This window comes from Antedon bifida, chromosome 3 (genome assembly GCF_963402885.1).
Source record: "Antedon bifida chromosome 3, ecAntBifi1.1, whole genome shotgun sequence".
NCBI classification, from domain to species: domain Eukaryota; kingdom Metazoa; phylum Echinodermata; class Crinoidea; order Comatulida; family Antedonidae; genus Antedon; species Antedon bifida.
In genome coordinates this window covers 13,321,824-13,334,429 of record NC_136228.1, presented here as the reverse complement: position 1 = coordinate 13,334,429, position 12,606 = coordinate 13,321,824, and the positions used below count along the sequence as shown (strand labels likewise).

At 34.0% G+C, this 12,606-nt stretch overlaps 1 protein-coding gene across 1 annotated transcript in view; it reads left to right on the top strand.

The window, feature by feature from the left end:
- The first annotated feature begins 3,581 nt into the window (after window positions 1–3,581).
- LOC144838593 (uncharacterized) overlaps window positions 3,582–12,606 on the top strand; it is a 76,030-nt gene continuing 67,005 nt past the window's right edge. The window contains exon 1 of the mRNA XM_078694012.1: window positions 3,582–3,957. Within this exon, the coding sequence (XP_078550138.1) occupies window positions 3,613–3,957 (345 nt within the window). The 5' untranslated portion in view covers window positions 3,582–3,612. The remainder of the gene's footprint in view (window positions 3,958–12,606) is intronic.

The window sequence follows — 12,606 nt, the reverse complement described above, 5'->3', positions numbered from 1 at the left end:
CTATCGCTTGTGATTGGTCAGATTAATTGCGTTGCGCTTACGTACGTCCTAGTGGGAACCAAGTGCTAATTAATATACAAATTAAACTACATTGTACCACGAGTTTCTATTATTCCTCGTCCAAGCACTTCAGTATTTTGATAATAGGCCTATATTAATTATTTTGATATCGTAGGACGTTAAAAGCGCAAGTGATTTGACCAAATACGAACGCGATGGATCATCCAAACTTTCGCTTCTGATTGGTCAACTTACTTGCGTTGCGCATACGTCGTTGCGTTGCGTCCGAGTTAAAACCAAGCTTCTCTTTTAATGTTTACAATATCTCATTTCTCACATTCGTTATTACTATTAATTATATAAAACGCGAAACTAACATGTCTTAACAATAATTGTAATCCAAACAATGCTTTAAATGTACATAAATGTCATTAGACGCCAACCATCACGTCATTGAAAACACCTACGTATTCATGAATCAAAACGTGCGGCTTACGTAAGTGCTGCGTGTTCTACGATGCATTATTCGTAATTTTATATTCGTTTACAAACACAATGTCGTGCGTATTTGAGTCACATATTTCTATGGTGCAACGAGTTAAACTTGAGTTATTTATTCATGGAAGAGGCTAATGTGTAACTAACGTGATGTATTTCAATTCCATTCGAAATGTATAGCTATATCCAAACAGCACATAAACGGTGGTCTGTGTTGGTTAAAACAAGCAGACCTTTTAAATCACTCCTGGATTCTTGTAACAGAGTGCTAGATCTCAATAATTTTATTCAATAATTCACTAATGTTACAAAACAACTCCAACATTTTTCGTGCAACCTTCTCTATTTGTACGATTATGTCTATGTATTTAGTTGAGAAATAACATTAAAACATTATGCTCAAACCTAACCCGTAACAGGTCCAATATATACCATATATATTACTCTTATAGACTCAAGAAAACAGTTACTCTCGACACAACATTGATAAAATGGATGGACAAACTGAAAATGAATGAACGACTGGAAAATGAAAGAACTAGCCTACCGGAAAATAAATGAACGACCGGAAAATAAATGAACAACCGGAAAATGTATACAAGAATGAAAAAAAGATGGAAACACTAACAGGTAAACGATTTTTAAGTTCCATATCATTTATAAAACGTTTCTCTCGATGTTCGCAAACTCTGGTAACCTGTCAGTTTGTAAATAATGAGCACGAGGTCACGAGTTAAGTCACGTGAAATGTATGTAAAATGTAAATGAAATAAATATTGACTTGACTAAAAATCATCCGTCGTATTGTCATATGAAAACGAACATATCGCCTCAACTGTACTAAAAAGAAATGAACGTCTAACCTTATTGTCAATTTTTATAACTGAACAAAAATGATTGAAACAATTTATTCATGGTATTATTATTCATTTATTCACATTATTGAATTTAGTTTTGTTTAGCGGATTTTAATCTAGAATTTAAGCCAAGTTGTTGTTTTTAGTCGCGTGGACGCGACTCTATAGTTCACTATGTCGGTCGGTCGTTCTGTCGGTCTGTCGGTCGGTCCGGTATCACTATGCGTTTTATCGCTTTTCTGTACTCTTTGAACTGTTTTAAAGTACATTACTTTTTGAAAGTTCATTTTTTCTGAGAGCACGCGACTTATGGCTGTTGGCCTTGTTAATTTGATGTTTACATCAAATGATCTTGATGAATCATAACACGGTAAAAATTACAACATGAAAATTACCAATACAATCAATTCAAAATATCGATGAAATTGATAAATCGTATAAAGATAACAAATATAGGCCTATTCATTTATTATTCTTTTTTTTTTTGTCTTATATGGAATTCTCCCACTTTTATTTCTTCATCTTTTATAATATTGAAATACATTGCACAGAATAAATAAAATCAATACATCTTTTATAGTGCTATACGGTACAATAGAACTAAAATTATTGAAATTGATAAATCGTATAAAGATAGAGCTATTCATGTATTCTTCATTCATTCATTTTATGTCTAGTCCGCGGTTTTTGACAAACTTGTACATTGTTACAGTGTCACATACAATTAATGTCGTCCTTTAAACAAAAGCATTTCTGAAATGATATGCATGATAAATGATGGATACATTGTTAATATTTCTTACGTCCCGTGCAGACAATAACTTTGGTAATTGGTAAACAAACCCAAACATGATAAAAGAAGACATAAACAAAACATAGACATAAAGAAAATTACTGGAAAGGTATATTCCCACTGCGGTCCTTGAAACATGACGCACAGTTCCGATAAAGGCATTTATGAACACCTTTCTTTTCTCATGGAAGTGCTTATGACATAATACATCAGTATCTTTGTGAAAACCGCTTTTATTGCACCCGAATGTTTAACTTAAGCGTTAATGTATTTGGTAAATACACCATGGACCAAAGGTAAAAATGTGTTTACAAAAACAGACTACTCAACATTTTTGTTCAGATGAACGATTCCTTGTTCAATTTATGTAATCATTAAGAATATTAGAGATCTTCTTTGATAATTTTCGAATAAATTACCATAGTAACGGATTCAGACAATTGGGTTAACATAGGAAACGACATAATTTACAGACAACCCTATTTAATTGAGCATTCACACAAAATGCTGTTAGGCTAATGGGTGCATTATTAAATTAGCATCGAATACAGTGTGTTTAAACTAGTATTGAATAAATAGAAGACATTGAACACTATGCGGACCGCTGTGTATAGTTTAGTATCATAATTGTGTCTGAATAGGCCTAAAGAAATTATGATTAAGAATCATGAGGCAAAATGTATTTACAGTAATATTACTGTACTGTCTGCTCTCGTCTTGTACCATGCATTACGTTCTATAATTATCACCTTGTCGTTATGCTTTTTCGTTTGGCAATGCTTTAGTTAGTGAATCATTTGCCATTGTTAATTGAAATAGTATGATGGATACATAAGTTGGTGCTGAGCAGGTGAACTTTATTACTGTTATTTGAATAAGGACCTGTCTAAATTGAGCTAAAAATATCATTCTTAGACAATTAGAGAACATGCTTAACGCTCTGTGATATTAAATACATTACAGCGGCACGCCTGAAGCGGACTTTAGTCATTCAGCTAGCTAACACAAGAGAATGCGTGTAAGAGCGACCTCTATCAACACAGCGCTTCGATTTTCTGGTAGACAATAATACCATGGCATTGAGAGGTATTCTTTGAGAAGATTTAGCTCGCAGATCCCCCTGTTCATTCACAATAAGACATTATTGAACCAGTGATGTGCAATGATCTGGCAAAACAATTAATCCATGGAACACGGCCACTTTGTCTGTTTACGATAGATCACCATCTGAAAACAAACCGCCGAAATGCCAAACAAGATTGGTGACGACTTTCAATGTGGTATCTGATATTATTATTCCTGGTGTCTAAGTTAATTGGAATGCTATGTAGTTGAAATGAAATTATTTTGAGATCCCAGACTGTAACGTGTGTGTAGCTTTGTGGGTACAACAACGAAGGATGGGTTACCAACAGAAAGTCGGATAAATTTGTTATCGGTTTGCTTCCAAGATTATCTGGAACTATGGAGTTTACCACTGCAACTGTGCTGTACTATGAAATCCTCACCAATATATCTCAGTGGAATGATATCAAAACAGATGTCGTGGATAATAATACGTACTTATTACTTGGATATGAACCCACGAATCTGACAGCAGAGGACGAGCCCCAGGAATATTATGCCAGTTTTGCATATATTGCCTTATCTGTGTTGATTTTATGGACGTTTTTTGGCAATGCTTTGGTCTTGATGGCAGTGAGTAGGGAGAGGGGGTTAAAGTCAATGTCAAATTACGTGATAGCATCTTTAGCGTTAGCAGATTTGTTGCTGTCCGTTCTAGTCATGCCAATTGGTTTACTTAATCTGGTAAGTTACAACTTGATACTAATGATTCCTCTACTGTATGCTCCTGTATCCGATGGATATGGTAGTATTCTTTTCCTTTCTGTTATACTCTTTGCCTTTATTGTTAAAGTGGTTGCGACAATACTTCTTATATTCATTTAATTCTCAAGTTTTTCATTCATTTATTTATTCAAAATCAACATACAATACATGATTACATAGCAATGTTACAATACAGAAAGTTAAAACTTGAGACTCAAGGAAAAAATGTTATAAACAATCTAAAACAATGCAAATGTCTAAAATGGCTTAAAAATTTATTAACATGTTTCTTCCCCTTATTCCTAAAATTGCACTATAAAATAATAATAATAACTGGTACTTGATATAGCGCATTATGCTGAAAGCCTCAATGCGCTTTACAAAGACAGAAAATTTTGAAAAATTACAAATTAAAAAGGTGGGTTTTGAGGAGAGATTTGAAGACACTGGTGGAAGTAGCCTGACGGATTCCGCAGAGAAACGGACGCCGAAGAAAATGAACGACTTCCATAAAACCCAGTGGAGGGATGAAATATATGGGCAAGAAGAGACTCAGATCTAGATCTCAGAGACCGCCTAGGAACATAAGGTTGAATAAGTTCAGAAATGAACTTAGATGAAGAATTATGAAGAGCTTTGAAAACAAAGAGCAGGATCTTGAAAGTAATTCTTTGTGTTACCGGAAGCCAGCGAAGCTGCCCCAGCACAGGTGTGACATGTCGCCCCATGGGGCCCTGAACGACCAATCGGGCAGCTGTGTTCTGGACTCGCTGAATTTTAGAGACATCCCTCGCTGGCAAGCCATAAAGCAATGAGCCACAACAGTCCAGCCCCGATGCAACAAAAGCGTGAACAAGAATCTCAGTTGATCTTGAATCCAGGTACTTCCGAATGCTTCCAATTTTACGAATAGCGTGAAGCCCAGCTTTGCAGATGTTATGTACCTGATTGGACACACAAAGCGTTGAATCCATGACAACCCCAAGGCCTCCACAGGATGACGAAGGCCGAATGAAAGAATCACCAATCCCAACAGAGGCAGCCCAACACGCAGGCTCAAAACGAGAAGAAAAATGAACAAGCTCTGTCCCAGCATCACCCACAACCAGGCCGCCAGACCGACACCACGCCCCGACTCCGGCAACACAGGACCCAAGCTCACTGACAGCAGAATCACGCCGACTAGGGTTGAACTTCAAACCCTCTCAGCAGGCACATTCACTGTCAAATAAAAGTTGGTTCTGATTGATTCCCAGGACGCAACGCATGAACTACATACGCGAACGCAAGTGATTTGACCAATCGCAAGCGACAGAACGTTCATTAAGTTTTTTAACACATTATCTATACTATTTATAGCATTACCGTACCGAATTTTATAATTGTAACTGAACAATTGATGATTATATAACGTGACTTTAAATATGCATAATATTTTTTTTAGCTATGATATAACATTGAATAGTATTATCATAATCGACAGGCATGCTCGTAATAATTGTATTAAATCATGCAAACACAACTTAATATGATGATTAGAATAGTTATCGTATTTATTCAGTCTGACAAAATATTTTGTTCCTTCATCTGTAACCAAAGTGGCCGCATACAGCGTATTAAATGTAATGTAATATCATTTAAACACCAGTGGTGCTTATAGACACGATCTCTCGATTACGACTAATGTTTGATTGATATGACGAGCCAGCTGACAATAAGTGATAGAAATCATTAGGATTCTCGCATTTGTCCTGATTGGTAGATGATGTCTTGGAATCGACAGTTATTCCACCATCTTATATACTGATTAGTCGTATTAGCTATAAATTAAACATTTCTTTGGGGAAATTGTAGACGGCTTTAAAATGCCGTCATCATCATATGGAGTGCAAATCCTTAAATTGATAATATTATAAAGAATTTAATCAGTACAATGATTATTCAATTCAATTTGTTTTTCAATTCATATACATTTATTTATCAACAGTTCTAAATAGTTTAATCATAAGTTGATTAATCAATAAAGAAAATATATAAACTTTTGATAGGGTCGCAAACTAAGAAGGCAGGGCCTTGTCTCGTCAGGATCCTATGACAAACGAAAAACAAAGGTAATGCGTAATGCAAAATCGAAATAATATGATTACATGGCATAGCTTATAAAATAGGTTGAAAATAACAATACAGGTTAAAATATAATAAAAACTAATATTAAATGTTAACTGACAATACAATTTCAATTATAATAAAAACTAATATAATGGGATTTATTTTTTCCTTTGAAAAAGGTAAACGAGCAATTTCCCTATAATCTGAAAGGCTGTGTATTAACTATTATACCAAACACTTGAATATGTCAAGCAATGATATGATATTAATAAAGTGATACTTTTACCGTTCAAGAAACAAATATATGTTATATTTTTTAATAATAATTTTAAACCCGGAATTCCCCTTTAATGTTAATGTTCGTCGTATGTAACGTCCTTATTGCATGTGCCCATTTCTATTCATTATACAACAGTCGGCGCGTCCCCTAATGAGGACCACTGAGATTTTAAAAACGACCCCAACGGCCATAGTTATAGTAAACATTGTAATGAATGTATAGAAATGAGCACATGCAAGATAATTTGAAAAAAACCCGATATTACGGTTGAAGCCGTTTAATTACGTCATGTTTTCGGATCTCAATAAACCTGTTGTTGCATCCTTATTCTGTCTTGATCGATCGATTGTAATGTTGACATGGTGACATTTAATTACACCTGGTCTTCCAACTAATCTCTAATAACAATTATCTAAGAATCAAAGGACGCCAATAACTTAAAGACCCCTTCCCTGCAATTTTGGACGTTTTTTGGAAAATAATACATATATATCACTTTAAAAACATTAAACCATGTCATTCCTTGTCTTAAATGTACGTTTTATGGTAAATTATGATAAAAAGTGAGAAACAATGCACTACCTAAGTAGCTCGCGGCGATCGACCTCTCGTGGACGGTCTTAGGCCTAGCCTAGCTAGGCTTAGTTTTGTAGGCCTAGCTGGTAAACATCGGTAACGTACAAACATCGTACGCCAGCTATATACCTAGCCTGACGTTGTATAGTTGCTGCATTAATTGTCTTTCTATTTTTGCCAGACTCCGTTGATACAAATTGGGGAAAACCCGGTATTTTCGCTGAAAAGTTAGGAGTCTTCCATTTGTTTTGGTCTCACGATCGATCGAAAAGTGGGCGAATTACAGGTGAAAAACAAAAATATCAATCCGCGCGCAATGCATTTTGGGATTTATAGCGGGCCGCTATAATTATTAGAATCGACTTATTTTTCACATTTTTAACCGTTTAAAGACGAAAAAAGTTATCGCAATAGGACCATACAGTATTATTTTTACATTAAATATAGTTTGTGATCTTAAATTAGATCTAAAAAACGTAGGGAAGGGGGCTTTAATTTGATATTATTTGTTGTTGGATATTCAGGACATTGCGGAGCCCGTTCATGTTATTTACCCGGTAATTGGTTTCAGTTATCTATTGGGTAAGGAACCAACTAACCCGAGTAAATAACTAGTCTGAACGTTTGCTTGATGATATTGTTGTTGTAAGATTTCATACGCATACAACAACGAGTAACTCGCCAATTACAGACTGGACTGTCTTATTTGAGGCTTAGGAAAATAAAGTTGAAAGAGTCATGAGTTACAACCCTTTCACTAGGTTAGGATTAAACCCTCGCACTAGGTTAGGATTGAACCCTTGCACTAGGTTAGGATTGAACCCTTGCACTAGGCTAGGATTGAACCCTTGCACTAGGTTAGGATTGAACCCTTGCACTAGGTTAGGATTGAACCCTTGCACTAGGTTAGGATTGAACCCTTGCACTAGGTTAGGATTGAACCCTCGCACTAGGTTAGGATTGAACCTGGACATTGGAATTGATTAAACCTTAATGACAATATTTTAGTAAATATAGTTTTATCTGGAAGACCGAAGATGACAAGTTTTCCTGTTAGGTCTATAGTCATTCTGCAATACCAATACCGATTATGTGACTTTATTGTGTTATTTCCAACCATATTAAACATACCTCGGCAAGCTTGGTGATAATATTCATCATGACCTTATTAAGAAACAACTTTCCAGTGTATTATGAGCCTGAAAATAGCCTTCTACACTCAGACGTTACCACCTGACGTCTATTAATGTAACTAATGTGAACATTTGACAACTACTGTTGTAACCTTTAAACACATTTTGTATCACCAGCCAAAATGAAATAGCCTACTCATGTCTTAAGTTGTTTCTTGTTTCATTGTCCTGAATAAAACATGATTATGAGGCCTAATCATTTAATCTGTATTCTCCTCCTTGTAGCTAATGTATTGGATGTAAGCGGCAAAGCAACGTTTGTATATACTTTAGTTTTGCTCAGTAATTTTTCCACAACAGTATGGTCCTTTAAATAGTGCTAATTATTGTTAACTAATATTGAGGTCAGTTCAAGTTATAATATGATAACTGTATCTGAAATCTATAGCCTCATTATGAGTAGTGTATACAATAGTGAATGTGTTACGGCTTGCTACCCGTCGTCTAGATGTCCTTACCTATACCCGCCTCTTACTCAATGCAAACTCTACAAACCAATATTAATAGGTAGCTGAATGATATTTGTACAATGAAGATATATTACAAAAGCTAGACATTGCTGTACAAATATGCCAAGTGATTGGTGGTTTTGTTACCGAGGTAGATCGAAATAGATTGCTTTTAATTGCAGCATCCATTTATATAAAAATCAACGTATTCATTGTACAGTATCCCATCATGCATCTATACGTTCAAACTGTACACAATGTATATACTGTTGGAAAGAGAGAGAGAATAACAATAGTTAAATGCATTTTATTTGGTTAGTTTTTGTTGAACATCTAACGAACGATCTAGAGATAATTTATTTACACTATATACTTCGTTTCGCTTATATTTATTACTTATCTATAATTTGGAGGTTTTTCCAATAATAAAAAAGTAAACTTATAAACAAGTAAACTTATTCCTGAACTTTATATCCTTTTGTGTTTTTTATACTCTGTTAACCCTTTTCTCTAAAACTTCCCCTGAATCAAAGCAAACCCAACTCAACATTTTGATTATCCCATTCTTAGTAATCTGATACGACTCCTGATTGATCCAATCTTTTTTTTTAATCTTTCACTACCACCTTTATTCATTCAATGTTGTATTACAGAATTGCTAAACATTGTCTACCGCTTTTTATTATTTTCTGTTTTTCCCTCATTAATATCATAATCTTAACATTTAATCCAATCTTTTGTAACATTTGCTTTGTAGCATTTTTATATACATTGTCAAAATATTGTATGACAAATTTAACTTTCGATCAACCAATTATCAAGTACTCACTTGCTACTTGAATTTTTTCAAGAATTGTCAAAATAGACCGAAACATTGAATATTTAACATGTCTTTGGCTTACCTTTCTTTCAATCAGTGGTACTGTATTTATATTAATAACCAACTCGTCATACTTTGCCCTATATAATCTACCGTTAATTAAAATGAAAGAGAACTAATAGCAGCTAGATAAGCGATCATGTTGCAGGCCTAATAGTTCAATTGAGGCGTTTAGTAGGGTTAATAATACTACAGCTCTTTAGATCAACTAATATTGACATGTCTTAATATTATTGCTGCCGAGGGTCGATGTCTTTGATTGTATTTGACGATATTGCAATACAATACGAATCGTGACTGTAATCAACAGTATAATAGCTATGTTATGATGTGGGAACTTGTAGGCCATTATTTAATATCATTAATACTATTTATAATGAATCAACAATACAGCATTGGTTTTTATCAACTTACACCCTGGTAACTTGTTGTTTATGTTCCTGTTGGTATTGGCAATATAGGTCATAGGTCGATCATCAACATTTGGACAGAGGTGTGTTGAGTTATTAATTTGACAATGTATTCTCTTCCTCTGACACTATTTAAAAAAAATGATTGTTATCATTATGGCTTTTATTCCGTATCTTTTTGCAACAAAAAATAGAATTGTGAAAAACATGTCTGTATCTGTATCAGAACAACTCACTAAGGACCCTCCCACATGTTTCTTCTCTACTTTTAGTTAATACATTAGGCAATAATAATGCCTTTAGCAAACTTAAGCAACAAGATCTCTCGTCTTACATTAAGTTGTGGTAAGTTTCAAGCTCATGTTCAAATTCTTGACTCATTCTGCAAACGCAGTGAAGTATGTTTGTATAGGCCTAGCGTATATATTAATTCACATGCTGAAATAATATATACACACAATCAATGTTCTGCAATGTTATTAATATTAGTACCATGGTACTTTTTATTCCGAATTTTGTAATATAAAATAAATTTCATTTTGTTTACGACATCAATTAACTGATCTATAATTATATAACTCTGGTTACCAAGTCAACTGACTTCATTAGACTGATATTACAATAGGTTACTGTATAATTTTCATCTATTTATAGGCAATTATTACTGGTATCAACAGATAACGATATTAATTTCAAACATTCGTTTAAGTTATTGAGTTAATATTAACATAGAAATGTGTTTGTAGTAGGCCTATACAGACATATAGGTATAAAGGTCTAAATGTTTTGTAATAATTCTATTTTCACTGAAATAAAACGTAGCCAAGTCCATGGGCCATTTTGTTCGGTATCAAATTATTGGCAAATGCTATCATACGTTTTTGGAAAGCTTAGTATGTCTACTCTTCAGAAATCTATGATAGCAATGCCAATTGTACAGCTTAATAGTAATTTTTAAGGATTATAGAACACCGCCTTACGGAAAATATGCGGCAACACAAAATGTTGGGGTAGGGGTAACATTTTTACTAATAACTTGGGATTTAGTGAACAGATTTGCATTTTCTTGGTATCAGTATATGTTGTGAGATTGTTCAAGTGTAATATATTAAATATAGGTAAATCCAACAAATATTGACGCCATTAGAGGTCAGAAGGTCATTGAATTTTAATAAAAAATGAATTTTTTTTCTAATATTAACATATAACTTTCAGTTTTTAACAACAAAAAAAGACAATACGATTAAAATTCATCCCCACATATGTGTTGTTAGTATACAATATAGTACAACCTCGGTAAATCCAAGAATGTTGGCACAGCTACCGAAAATAAGCAAATTTAGCCGCGTTAATTAAACCAAATGTTGTTTGATGGTCACGGCCTACGTCTTAGTTGGTGCTATATTAATACATTAAGCTGCTAATGCAATTTCCTGTAGGTTAATTTCAGAAAGTGGTGGATTTAGAAACTCCCGTTGGCGTTCACTATATGTCTAGAATTAGTAAATAAACTTAAATTGTTGCAGTCGCGACGATACAGATTATTAGCATTACAGTAGACTGGATAACTAGATTGTGGGATAAAGCCAAATTGGTCACTCATCTCTGTAAATCAATAATCTGGAAAAACAGTGCGAGCATCCCCGCATGCTCTGCTGGTTAAGACAACGTATCTTCTTGATTTATTAAAACTGTGCGTTTTTTTTAAATATTGTTAAAGGTTAATTTTTTTAATTTTACGTTTCTGGTGTTTTTATTCAACTTCAGATTTTTATTTTTGTGCTAATAGCAAACATTATCCACCATATACCCACCATCTCACTTGCTAGGGAGTCACCAGACATGTGGTACATTAGGTTAAACTACCTTACTACTGACAAAAAAGGTCTATCTGGTTTTTATAGCAGAATTTTTCCAAATTTTGCATTTTTTTGTCATGATATATATGTTGCACATATTTGATTTATGTACAATTAACCAAATATCATATTTAAAATTCATGCCTGTACGTGAGCTTTAAAGTTGAAAATATGAATCTGTACATCAGGTACTCAACCTAATTGTACCATGAGAGACGTTCTTCTACGATGTCTGATATCCTGACAATGAGACTTCTCCCGGGGTTCTTACTCCCACTTAGACATTTTTATAAATGAAAACAATAGTTCGATTTGTTATGCTTATATTGTGTCTGTCCAAATGTATACCGGTATGATAAGTAACTGTTAGCAGCATAGAGGATATCATTTTTACTAAATAATTGATAATTTATTGAATGTGAGTTGCAGTTTGAAAAGTGAAGAAAATGCATCAACGATTCGCGCGTGTACCTAGCAATATCAATTGAATTTTTGACACACTAGATTCAACATAAAATATATATACCGTGCAATCTAACTTTACATAAATAATTGAAGATTTTTATAAGTAGTTGGTGTGAAAATGAACTGATGGTGATGACGTGTCATTCAATGTATGTCTATAATTGTTTTGCGTTAATACGTGTACCTGGCACACTTCTGTCCGATTATTGTATCAAAATATAGCCATTTATAATGATTTTACTTTTTTTTAACCACTTCATTGCTCATGCAATATTATTGTGTGTGGATAGAGCCTACTAAAAGGAAATTAGCTTTTTAATTCGAGGTCATGCAATCGATACATTGCATAGGCCATTTACAACACTGATAGGCCTAAATAGTTGCAAAATCGCATTTTTCGGGTCCCA